Source organism: Oenanthe melanoleuca, chromosome 2 (assembly GCF_029582105.1).
Source record: "Oenanthe melanoleuca isolate GR-GAL-2019-014 chromosome 2, OMel1.0, whole genome shotgun sequence".
Taxonomy (NCBI): domain Eukaryota; kingdom Metazoa; phylum Chordata; class Aves; order Passeriformes; family Muscicapidae; genus Oenanthe; species Oenanthe melanoleuca.
The window spans coordinates 23,439,394-23,453,194 of NC_079335.1; the positions used below are offsets into that span (position 1 = coordinate 23,439,394).

At 38.7% G+C, this 13,801-nt stretch overlaps 1 protein-coding gene across 3 annotated transcripts in view; it reads right to left on the reverse strand.

Moving 5' to 3' along the window:
• Positions 1-13,801, reverse strand: part of ESRP1 (epithelial splicing regulatory protein 1) — a 49,949-nt gene that overhangs the window by 15,450 nt on the left and 20,698 nt on the right. Inside the window, exons 13-15 of one of the 3 annotated variants that reach the window (XR_008839912.1) lie at positions 13,055-13,223; positions 3,691-3,796; positions 1,380-2,197 (exon numbers count right to left, since the gene is read on the reverse strand). Coding sequence is in view for 1 of the 3 variants with exons in the window: in XM_056485478.1 (XP_056341453.1) it covers positions 3,757-3,796; positions 13,055-13,223 (209 nt within the window). In the remaining 2 variants the exon portion in view is untranslated. Of the gene's footprint in view, positions 1-1,379; positions 3,797-13,054; positions 13,224-13,801 lie in introns of those variants that run through there. The other 2 variants (XR_008839913.1, XM_056485478.1) reach the window with 2 other exon arrangements.

Consider the following 13,801-nt stretch of genomic DNA (forward strand, 5'->3'; position numbering starts at 1 on the left):
ATCCCTTCCTGTAACTCCATCCTCACTCCTGGTCCCATATACAATGGGAAGATTCCTTCTCTCCTCACAGCCACATTTTTTAATATATGGTTCTCCTAGCTCACCCCAGGCTCCTTTCACCAAACAAAACAATGCTGATGCCTTCAGCAGGCCTGGAGGACCTGTTTTCACATTGCTCACTCCTCACTCTGCAGTTTTTGAGCAAATTGTTGGTTATAAGTTTTTGCTGAAGTTTTACAGTTACAGTGTAGAGAATACTTGGAAAAATACAAAGACATCCCAAAGAAGCAGCCCATTTGTGTAACCCAACACAAAGTTTGTTTTTGCAAAAACGTTTAATGGTTTTTGCATTGACTGATACATTTGTGATTCATATTGCCAAACCTTTTCTGGCCTACTGCTTCCCATTCCCTCATTGTCTGTCTCTATTTGCACACTTGAGATATTCCTGCACAGTTAAAAGGCAAAAATCCTATTCCCCCATTACTTCCCTAGTGGCTTATATAGGCTAATTTTCTTTATGCATAACTACTAATTTGTAATTGTGTTAGATAATTAAAGGCAGAATCATTAGTGCAGAAAGAAAAGTTGGAAATACCATTTAAAAGTATTTTGCATCAATTAATCACGTTCAATGTACTCATGTTTACAGAATAGTGATTAAGAAAAAATGCCCTGTCAAATATTTTAGACTGTAATAGTATGAAGTTTTGCAGGATAAAATGTAAATCTAGATTACTGTGGCTGTAGTGAGCGGGGGAGGGTTGCACTGAGGAAAGAGAAGAGTGAAAACCAAGGAAAAATTAAAGGGGGGGAAAAGTTGAGTTTTTTTAATTAGATACTAGAAATGAGATTGTCTTCCAGACAAGGCAAGTGATATTCTCTATTTTGTCACCCCATCACCCTCTTTTGATCTTTCTTCCCTTGTACTTACTTTCAGGGATACCAAGGCACTTTTGAGGATTTGGGTACATGTTAACTAAAAACTCCTACAGCACCACCTACCTAAAGTGCTTGTATTCCTCAGCTCTGCAATATTTATTTTGAATGTGCCAAAGAACCTATCCAGTTTGCCACTTTTGGCCTCATACATTTCACAGCTTCCCTCCCCCTTTCTTCAGCACAAAGAAGGATTGTAAGTGCCATGGAAAGGTGTACTGATCTAATCCTGTGCCTGAAGCTCAGTCCCAGGGCAGACAGGGAGACACAGGGCTGGAAAGAGACAGCAGTTATTTCAGAGCATGTACAGCATCTGATTTCTCTGGTAAGAGTGACAACTGTGGTGCTGAGTTACTTGCTATAGTCCAGAGACCAAGCTAAAACTACCACCTTGGACTGAACCTCTCAAAGCAGACAAGGCACTGGGTCTTAACTACTTTTCTTGCATAGAAGACAGTCAAACACCAAGAAAGGTGGGGAGAGCATGAAGTGGAAATATAAAAGTAGGGCCAGAAAAGAGAGGTTAAGTGCATTTCTCACTTTCTGAATATGTAGTGTGATCAAAGTTTGAAAATGCCTACTCCTGTAAGCGTTTAAAAGTTTAAATACCTGAGTGCATAGGAAAAGCATACAAGATAAGAATCAGAGACAAAGCATTTAACATCCCACACATTTTTATAAAGTTACACCATTTTTTCCCCTTAGATAATCCATTTTACATTCCTAATTATTTCTGCACTGTGTAAAATATGCCTGCATATAAAGTTTAGTGGCTTCTTTTGCTGAGATTAGACAAATATATACAAGACAAAAGATGTTTTTATTAAAATGTCAAATGCAAAATTAGAGGCTGTAAAACACTAATTAAAAAGAACAATTTTAAACTGTGTGCAAAATTATGTAAAAAATACTTTTTTTGCTATTTCAAAGAATGAAAGATCAGACTTTGTAGGTTTGGGCTGAACTACTTTTGTGTAAAGAGCAGATTAATACTTCATCAAGCAGAAGCCCTCAAGGACTTGCATGATTTCAGCACCTGTGCTCTCTCTAAGTGAAGGACTTAGTGGTCTGTGTGTGCATGTCTGAAAATTGTGCATGAACTTTAAAACAGTAACACATCCATCTGGTCACTTCCAGAGTTCTGGTGGTTTTTCTCTTGAGCACAATTGGCTTGAGAAGTGGCAAAGCTGGAAACATAATCAAGATCTCCATCTAGGCTCACTGTGTTTGTTCAAAACATCAGAAAGGGTAGAGGAATCTGCATGAAAGAGTTGTGCAGGTCACTGAATACCATGATAAAAGCAAATATTGATTTATTGATTTCCTAAATATAAAATTTCTACAGAAGAACCAAAAGCTTTAGTTTTCACCTTACACACCAACTGTTTAAATGACATTTTCTACTAAAGTTTAAAGTGCCTCACTAAGAGTATACCAGAATTTATTCACTATTACATGACCTTTTACCTTTGGAGATGAAGCTTGACAATCAAGTCCAACATGGCAATGCCCTTACCATCTCTCAGTGCCTGCTTTGGCCACTTCTACCTTCCTGTCTCTGGCCCAACACAGGTACTAGCACTGCTAAGACACAAACTGACTGAAAACAAAAGGCAAATCCCACGAGTTTTTCCAGCTGGATCAGCTTCCTGATCTAGTCACAGGATGGCAACACAATAAATAGAGGGGAAGTGATGTAGCATAATTTAGGCCAGGAGTATACCAAGCAGCTAATTATGGCTCTGTCAGTGCAAGGATTGGATTCAGCTTTAGCAATCCAGCCAAAGGCCAGCTTGTTAGACAAGGAGCTGAGACAGTCACTTTTACACATGCAAAAGTAGCACACTTGAAGCTAATGACAGTGAGGTGATGCTGCAGATAAAGATTTTGACCAGCAGTAGATCACACCCTGGGCTAATTTGTTTGTGTCAAAAGCAGAAGAATTAGAAAAATCAGGCAGTTTTGTTGCTATTTTTCAGAGGGGAAGCTGAAAAAAGGAATAGAGGAAAGAAAAGGGGAATAAAAGAAATCTAATCACTTCTTTGACTATGCACTTTTTCAAAGACTAGAGATTAAGAGGCATTTTTGCAAATACATTTCTGCATCTTCCTCTGTAAGACTACAACATGATAAGTCACACAGGTCCATCAATACACTACTTCACAGATCAACTTGCATTTTTCTGCACAAATGCTTTCTGGGTGACTTTACCCTGTGACTGTTCCTGTACAGCAAATCAAGTAAACCAAACTTGAAAGGCTGAAATGGCCTGATCAGAAAGCTCACAAAAGCAAGAGAGTAGCTGCCATTATACAAACTACTTCATTGCTGCAATTTTACATCAGTGTGAAGCTTGGGCAATGGATTCTGTGTTACCTAGGAAAGTGGCTCAATCTGTCTAACCATCACCTTATCCTAGTGCATTGCTAGGAGAGCAACAGCATCTCCACACTTTGCTCCACAGAGGAAGTTGGCTCTGAAAAGCTTTCTACAAGCTCTCAAGTACTGGTATTAAAGCTTGAAGTAGCATGCATTCAAAGACCTGGGAAACATGCAAAACAGCAACCCTTAAGACAACTGGAATAGTTAAAATCCTTTAAATTATGGCTTTCATAGGGTTTTACATATTGCAGTGTGACATTCTGGACACAGCCAAGTGTAGCAGGGCAGCAAATAATTAATTATGTTGAGTATGGTGGTTATCTGAATAAAACACTGGTACCCACAAACCCTATCTCCTGTTATCCTTACCTTCACTAAGGAAGTCTAACTGCTCGGGCCTTTAAATGCAAATCCATTCTTTGGACACTGTCCTGGTCACATCATTTGTGTGTACAAGTCCATCCTCTGCTGCATACTACAAACACAAGTTAAGATAGAAGCAATCAGAAGCCAAACTAGTGCAGAAGAGAGCGAGCAGCTGGCTATGCAACCTTAACCTTTCTTAAAGTGCTGGGCAGATATCAAAGTTCAGAATTTGACATTCATAATGCTCCCATCACCATGGCATTAAGAGCAATTCAACAACAGGAACAACACTGGGATAAATCACCTTTCCCTAACAGCAGAACACATGGATACACAGGATCTTGTTGAAGATCATTGTCTCCAGATTCTGGCAGCCCCACCCGACTGATGTCAAGAGTGTCCTTGGAGACAAACACCTCCTGCACAGCGACACATGCTCAAAGTCTCTAGAGGAAAAGTTAACAAGTTCACTACTAGGTAGATTTGTATAGACTGCTTATCCCTAAAGTTGTCCTAATACTGAAGGTTGTCACTGGCTTCTCCTACTTAATCTATAATTTTATGAAAGTAAAAAAAAATTTAAAAATTAAGAACTCACTCCTCCAAGAGCTCACACTTCTTGCTCAAAGTTAGCCCAATAATTTTGCTTTATCTCCTGAGCATGGCATCAAGAACCTATCCACATCCATCATTATTTCAATGTTCTTCCTTAGACCTGAGATAACCTCTCCAAAACACACTAGATTTGTAGCTCCCAGACAACTCCCACTTCTGTTCTCCTAGCTCAAGGCTATGAAAATATAATGAGAACATTTCTACTGGGCTCTATCAGCCTTCCCTTTGTGTCCTTACATCAGTGTTTCAATCCTTCGCTAAGCTGGTATTCATGAAGACCAAGTTTAGCCCAAAGGCTACTGTCCCAAGATGCTTTGTGGAGCCCTCCCTCCACACAAGTCCTACAGTGTTAGCCTATATTCCACCTCTTGAGATTAAAGCTCATCTTCAAGTGCCTCTGTAGCTTCCAACTCCAGTGGGTGCATTTGTCCCAACTATGTTCTCACCAGTTTCCAGTCTTGCTCTCACCAAGTTCCCATTATCTGCAAAGCCCGAGTCATCTTTATGCAGCAGAGTGTGGAAGGGAATAGTTGCATCACAGCAGGTAACAAGTAAATCCAGCAGACAAGCCATTCCTGGACACAATACATAGATATTTGTAGCCTTCCTTCAGAGAAACCTCTTCAAGGTGTTTCAGGAAGTAAATGAAGTTAACTGAGGTTTAACATTGCTGCTTCTACAGGGAACAGCTGTCCATGTCCAGAGAGCGAGCTGCTTTTCCTTTTCCCATAGGAACTGCTTATAATGCTTCTTCATCCCCACAACTGTGTTCCCAGATACTTTTGTGACAACATCTTCACTGGTGGTTCCACCAGATAGCAGAGATAGTCCGGTGCCAAGGACAACACCTGTAATCATTTTTGCCAATTTTGAGCCTACTGTCAGAAAAAACAGCTGTAGGAAGGTAAGACTTTATTCTGTAGAGTAACATCTTCATACAAACTTATCACAACACTTCCTACTAATCATATACTGCATGTCTTTTCTGTTACATTAATAGTCACATTAATCCCTAAAAAGCTACTACCACAGTCAATACATCTTTATACTACTCAGATTCTCAAACAAGACCCAGGGATCAGCTTACGACACTAATGAAGCTGAAAATAAGTCTTCCCCCACCAGTGCACCATTCAGCTTTAGAATTTACAGCCATCACATGCTGTCTCCAACTTTTTTTTTTAATGTAGCTATAGAATAAGGATATGAATCCATGACAGATATGCCCATCCACAGTTTGGATGCAAGCTCCAGGTCAGTATCTGCCAAATACATCTGGGGATTGAACTGCCCACAGCTGCCAGGAAGGCAGTATTTGCTTCCATTTATTCATGTTTCATGGACTGTTTAGTCAAAGGCTAAGGGTGCTACCTGCTCCAGCTCCCTAAGAGAAGATAACATATGGACTGTTCCCAGCCAATTTTATGTTCACCCAGTCTGAGGGGTGAGGTGTTCCTCCCAGAGGAACAGCAGCAAGTGACTTAGAGTGGTCACATCTCCAGATGGAAAAGAAGTCACTAGAAGATACATGAAACACAGTGAGAAGTGTCTGGTAGGCATTCAAGACAAGTATTCCAGCCTATATCCTCCCATCAAATAAGCCTCAGAAACAAATACTTGCATGTTTTACATCAGGCCAGACAGAATTTCTACAGTTGTTCTTAGTAGGTCTCACTATACAATGATGCAGTGCAAGAGCTTAAACTCTTTATATCCATCTGGTTCTTGAAATCAAATATGATATGAAGCATTCTCCAATGCAAACCTTTTTTCCTTATGAATTGATCCTTCTTAGATCTCATCAACAGGCAGATTGGATTCTTCCAATCAATGTTTCTGAGATTGTTGTGTTCTCCAAAGAATCTCAAAATAAAACACAATTAAATTTCAGAAATCAGTTTTGGATCCAAGAACAAGTTTGCACATGTTCTAAAGGTTGATGTTGGCATTCAAGCAGCTTTTATACACCTCAAGGGACCCCAAGTATTCATCACTAAAATACTATGTGGAAACATTGAGGTTCACTGTCTGTCCTGATTTCCTAACAAATTTTTCCATTATACATTTGCTTAACAGATACCAATATCCAGAAGGAAGCTGTGGTTTATATTACAAGTGGGTGTGAGTTGGGAACAGTCAGCATACATAACCAAGCAGGTTTTTCAGATCTCTGCCAAGTATCCAGCAGGTCCATCAAGAGAATCACAAACATACCCAGCACTATTTGCATATAGGAACAAATACGTGCATAGACACCATCTAGAGGTTTCAGTTCTCTCCCTGCAGATTTTCTATCCCTATTTTTCCTTTGACTTTTTTTTTTTATCTGTAGTCCTGAAAGTTTTTTTGTTTGTGAAGTTAACTGTTTTCTGCTTTGTGACAGATACTGACAGCATCCTTTCATCAAGCTGATTAGCAGCTTCTATTAATTTCAGGACTGTAAGACAGGTCCCAATTGCATTGTTAGTCTTACTTCATATCCCTTACTCTAATACTCAGAGGACCACAAGCAGTGAAAGAGAACTTGTCAGACTCATCCATTAGTGTTTCAAGATTAAGTTATTGCCTCTCTTTTCTAGGTCTAGGAAGCCCAGCAGACCCAGAGCATCTCTGCAGCACCCCAAAGTGAGATCCTCTGACTGAAGCCAGCAGGAGGAACAGAAAAGGTAAAGGGCACACATTAACAAGAAGCTTTCAGAAAAATGTAAAATGTTTTGACAGATGATCCCCGATTTCAGTGAACAGCAGATCTTTTCAGAAACTGGTAGGGATTTTCAAATACCCCTTAGGCTGGTCCAGGGCATGACTATAGTGTACATGTATACACAAGCTTACAGGATAATGCCTGTAAAGTTCACTACTGGAAAGCAGCCCATGAGGAAACACAGCTTCAATATAAAGCTTTTTAGAAGTGGCTCATGCAAAAATTAATAGTAAATTTTGTGGTATAACCACTAAAGTTTTAACATGGTACTTTGTTGACAAAAACTAACAAGACATGTTATTAGCAAAAGTATTTACATAGCCAGAATAATTTTCCTGTTTCAAGACTGGAATGTTTATCCACATTTAAAGAAAGAGACTGCGTAACATGACAAATAGCAGAAGTAAGAGCACAAAACCAGCAGGTCACCTTTTAATCAAACAAACATTTAGATCCTTATGACTATAAAATCATGGAGAAATATCACAGATGGTATTCTCAACAAGGAAGACTCTTTTTAAATTAAAAAAAAAAAAAATAAAAAAAAAAAAAAAAAAAAAGCTTTCAGCTCTAAGAAGTTTTATTCCAAGACCAAGCCAGCTCTATCCCTGGAAACACCCAAAGCTCCTTCAATACAGATGCCTTCCCCACATTTAACCAGATAACCTGTTGCCCACTCTGCCTACTGAAATCAACTTCCCAGCTGGATAAGGTCATGGTAGCACAACAACAATAAGCAGGGAGAATGGATCCAGCAGCCACAAAATACTGAAATAGTCTGCCCTGAGTAGTGCCAAGACCTTCAACACACCCCTGCAGAAGGCTGCTTCTGAGTAAAGTGAAGCATCTAGCAATGTACCTTGGTGCCATGAGAACCTGAGATCATTGCAAGTGTTTTAAAAAGCCATCTGCATGGATGACACACATGCCTTCAGGCACAACAGGCAGATCTTCTCTCCCACCACTGAACTGTGATGTAAATAGGCAAAAGGAAAAACTATACTCAAGCTGATCTCTGCAGCAAGCTTGCACAATGTTACTATAACAATTAATCCCTCATACAAATTCAAATGTTTTACCTAGTTAGCAGAGGAACAGTCAGAAAATGACAGTAAGAGCTGCTACCTGAAAATCAAGTCATTGAGTATATTAAGGAAACAAAAGGAAGAAATTCCCACCAGTCTCCATGGCAGCATTTTGTATGGTGGGCTAAGTAAAAACTTGGACACTGCTGCCAACAACAGGCTTTTAACAGGCTTACCAGCTTTCAAGAAAAGTGGGGTTTTTTAAATTTAAATGATTTTACTATCTGGATATCCAGATAACTGCTGATAGTTCTGCTGCTTTCACACACCATGGCAGTTTTACTAATTAAAACCTACAAATGAAGGGATAATGACAACCTATGGAAGCATGCTACAATTAGTCTTCCCTACTAATGTACTCCTCTTCCAATGAAATATGGTAGTAGTTAAAGGCATCCCTGCTGCTCTAATCCTTTGCAAGCTACATTTATTTCGAAAGTGAATCATGAAGAGTCCCCCCAGACAATCATGCTGGTGACAAATTTGTGGCATTAACTAAAGAGCTAAGGTTATTTTGACAAATTCATGGTTGAGAGCAGCTCAATGGAACAAGGACAAGTAATGAAGAGTCCCAGGCTCAGACACTTGATTTAAAACATTTGAACTCCACTTGCTGGACAGCAACTAAAAGCCACCAACAGGCTTTTATATCTAGTGAGCCCATCTCTGCAGATGTGATTTCAAGCAATCCAAGCTGACATACTTAGCATAAAAATAATAATAAAAACAAAAGCACAAGATTTCAGAGCTGTGGTCCAGAGTGTTGATGTGATGCTGTGAGTACAACTAAAAGAGATTTTGTTTCCGGCTGCTGCTGTTCTCCATCTGTGACAGAGCTCCCAGGCTAAATACACATATGGTTGTTTCCTAACCCAGTTCTGTCAAGTGATGCTGGTTAGCCAGACAGATATGTAAACAAAGCTGCTGGCAGCAGCTTTGAACGGTATCGCCCACTTGTTCCTAGTTTGCCAGTTTTAAACTCCCTGTAACTTAATCGTGCTTCAATAAGAATCTGAGCAATAATCAAGGTTAGAAAAGACTCACTTGTTTCCCATGATGATCATTATGGAGAATCTGATTCATTGCAGAGAACAAGTGAGACTTTTTTCTAACCTTGATTATTGCTTAGATTGGTCATTTTGCTTTCATACATACTTGTGCAAGCATGCATACATAAATATTAATGCTATATGTTGCCCATGTATATACTTCTACAAGGTAATTAGTGTATAATGAGAAAACCCATACCTTACCCAGAGCAGGAAGAGACATAAGCAGATAGATGAGAACACTAAGATATTACCCTGTATTTCCTTGTACCACAAGTGTCAGAACCATACTTTTATCACATAAAAAGACCTTTTAACTCAAGCCACTCTAGAGAGAACTGTACACACTGGCACAACAGGGAAATAATCCAAACTTAGCCACTATCAGACAAACACATTGGAACAGACTCATACTCTCAAGTAGCACCTGTATCTCTCGAGACAAATTCCACAAAGGTGCAAACAAACAAGTTTACCTACCCACCTTGGTTCAATAGCACAAGAATTTACCATAGGACACAGAACACAAGAACACTCTTCTAGTTATTTTGAGTTCAAGGACTTCCTGAGCCACGTGTGGTTTCTGTGTATTCACTAACTCACAATGAATTTCCTGCCATGAAATTTATCCAGTTTGTTTGAACCCACACCAGGTTTCAGTTTCCATATCATGTTGTGGCTAACAGTTCTACAATTAAGAAGCTCCTCTTTCCACTATGCTATCTAAAATACTTCTTAGAAAAGTAAAAAGCATAAGTGTACTCCTACATGTATGGATTTGACAGACATTTTTAAGGCTTTAATCCTCTCTTGAGTGAAAGAAAAAAGAAAACCACTGTTCCCAAAGATTAAAAAAAAAAAAAAAAAAAAAGCCACAACAAAAAAAACCCAACAAACTTGTTTCTATACTAGAACAGCTCATTCTTAAAAATTGCACCCCAGTAAGCTGACATGACCCATGGTAGTAGTTGTGGAAAAGTTACCAAACTGTGAAAAGGACTTAATCATTGCAGATTTCTGGGCAGCTGCTATGTGTGAAAATTAGACCCACAAGAAAACTGTTTCTTGTGGAAAAAAGTCTCAGTAGCATGGCAAGAAAGACTCCTCTCCCTAGGTCAACTGAAGAAAAATTATTTCCAAAGCAGTAAACTGACAGAAAACACCAAATTTTATCTCTCTGTGTTGTGTGGAGGGAGCAGGGAAGAGTTGGGGGAAAAGTATTCTGAAGATTTATTCTAATTTCTTACTATTTTTCTTCCAGTTCTCTTAATAAAGTTTTCTTTATACCCTTTAAAGCTTTGGAGCCTTTGCTTTCCCCCAATCCTTATCTCACAACAGAAAATGAATAAATAATTCTAGTGGGTGCACTGATGTTTAGCCAACACTAAACCCACTACAGAATTCAATAAATACAGTAAGATTCAACTTTGCTTTAAAACTGTTTATCCTGTAGCAAGAGTTCAAGTTTTTATAAGATAAAAGTTTCTATAGGATGTGTTAGCAATTGCTAAGTGCAGTTATTTCCAGTGTACATACAGCACCTAGTATGTATTTTTTTTCTAGGATTAGATAAAGGAAAACTCCTCCCTCCCAGGAATCCTATTGTTCTTTCTTAAAAGCTTGGGACTAGACAGAGAGACACCACTGATTTGCTGTCAGAACATGTTGCCAAATATAATTACAAGCTGAACAGTGATATCAAAGACTGACAGATCCCGAATAACTTGCTCTCCTCCTTTTCATTAGGAGCTCACTAAAGCTATTATAATAGCTTAGAAGGCATCCATTTCTTTACATGACTGGTTTCATCACCAAAGCTGTAAGAGCATTAAGACAAGTCTGAGTTTCAGGATTTCTGATAGGTACTGAAGATCAAGCCAATATCTCCCTCCTTACCACCATTTAAGCTGATTTCTGTGTGGAAAATGGAGTTGGACTACTATAAAGCAACTTGACCTTGCAAAACACAAGTTGTAGGAGCTTTTGGCAGCAGCTCAAAGAAATTTTCCTTATTTCCATAAATATTCACCAGTTAGATTTATGAACCATTGTCTGATTATTACCTACCAGCTCTATATTGCTTTTCCTGGACGTGCTTTTAAATGGAACACTTAGTACAGAGGATACCCCACTCTTTCCTGCTGCACATACTTAACTTTTGAATTAAACTCCAGAACCAGAAAGCTACATTTAAGAGTGTTCTGATTGCTACTTCAAATGAACCAAATTATTTTTTGCATCCTGGACAAAGCACAGGAACTTGCCTGAAAAGCAGTAATTATTAAAAAAAAAACAATAGCAAAAAAACAAACCCAATCCAAACCAAAGACAAACAAAAAAACCCGATAAACCAACAAATCAAAAAAAAACCCAAAAACAAAACAACCAAACAAATAAAACCTCAACAAGCCAAAAATACCAGCTACAAAGAATCACTACATATATTAGAGTACATACAAATTGTCTGTAAATCAAACATTTACTCTGGATGGGAAAGCAATACCTAAACACCAAATCTCACAACAAGGAAAGAGACACCAGCTTGACTCCAGAATTTTTTCTTATTTTCTTTAAAAGGGCAGTATTTGCAATTGGCAGAGAAGCTATCCAATAATGGTTTCCTAAAAACAGTGAACAACTGACAGTTAGACAAAAATATAAAAAGGATATTTTGATCAGTCTGTGACCAAAATACATGCCCATAGCCCAAGCAACCATTGATGGGACTCATGTGGGATCTCATTCCGTGAGAAATCACTAGGGCCTGACATTTAGCTTCCAGTGGCCAGTCTATTCTTATCTTAAGAAGGATATCAGTAACCACAGACTATTACTTCTACTGTATTTTCAGGAAATATAGAACTGTTACTGAGAACCTTGTTTTATATTGCCAGTGCAAGTTTGGAATTTTATTTTTCTTAATTTTACATTAACAAGGCTGAGTTTGGTAATATTATAACATAAAACAGATATTGAAGACATTATAGAAGACTCATGAGTGAAGGAAACATTTTAATAAAAAACAACAACAGTCAGTTCACAGACATATAGGTAAAGTAGTAAGAAAACCTTTGTTATATTAAAGGTATTGAAGAGCTCATATTGCTTAACAACTTCTTATGCAGCTATTTGGTCCCTGCTGCAGAGATAAAAAAACTTGAGTTGTTTAGCAGATTTCCTATCAGATAAGAAATGGTTTATGGCTTAAAGGGAACATGGCTCCTTCCAAAGCCTCATGACTGCAGAGGGCAACAGGTATCCAGAGATTTTGTTCTGTAGCAGATAGCTAATATATCCAGAAGAACAAAAAGCCCTTTGTGAGAGGTGCTTATGAGGACAGGAAGACTATATGCCTCTATATGCTTTACATATGCATTCAGTACAATACTCGTTCATATAAGTAAACAATTTTCATCATAGAGGTCAAGAGTTACTTTGTTACAAAACCAGAGGCAATATTTCAGAAGTTAAGGCAGAACCCAGTCCATCCATTCCAAAGAGGGGCCAAGGGCTTCTTTATGGACATGGGTATGAGGGCTTAGCAAAGCAAACTAATAAGTTTAAGAGGAATATTAGGTGAAACCAAAATAATAAAAAATATCCAATTTAAATGTGTGTTCCTAGGTTATAAAAGAAAAAAGCCAAAACAGAAAACAAACACACTGACCAACTCCCCTGCCCCCAGACATTGCTACCTGCAATACTCTAAAACTTGGAAAATCCCTGGTTATTCTGAAATTGTTTCCCTGAACAAGATACTGAACAAGTTGTTCTTGGTATCACAAGTCCTTAGCAGAGCAGACAATTTCCTTTTGTGAGCTTTGTGCATTTGCTGGAGACAATTAAAAAAAAAAAAAACAAAAAACAACAAAAAAAGACTTCTTCGTTGCTGCTTGGGTTCTCCTCTGCTTTACCTGGGGTAATATGCTGTGTAGTTCATGAAGAGCTGAGCCCCAGCAGGGTAGTAGGCTGTGGAGGGCTGGAGCGTTCGTGGGTTCAGAAGCATGGATGGCTGATACAGAGCAGCTTCTGTTGGCACAACTGCAGCAGGAGCTGGAAAGGAGTAGGCAGGGGGTGAAAGGCCTGCAGGGAACAAATGGAAAATAGATTAGGACCTCTGGAATTCCAGAGCTAATTAAGACCATACATACATAACCCCACAGTACATCAAGAACCTTCACAATCTTCTCATCCTTGTTCACCACAGAAAATAAACATGAGCCAGCAACGTGAGTGTGACTAACAGTGTTGCACCCAGCCTCCAGTCAACAGTAAAGTGAAAAATACACAAAAAGCCACCCCTTGCTCTGGGAATAGGGTCTCTTTCTGATATATAGGTCAGTTTTGCTTGTCTAGGCTCAGATATTTATGAAGTCTCCGTTCAAACATGGTAAGAAGAAAACTTCCTTGATGGAGATCAGTTTAGCATTCAACAAAAGAAAGAATACTTTCATCCTGGTATTACTTATCCCTTAATTAATCAACAGCTGAGTGAGAAAAGTCATGGCTTTCCAGCTTGAAATGTTAACACTAAATTTAAAACAAAAAACAAAAGTACATTTTGTGTTGTTCTGACAAGATGTTAGTCCCTAAATGAAGTCTCACTGATGAGAGTTTACCCTCCTCCTTTGCTTTCCTTTTCTCCTCCCCACTGCCATAGA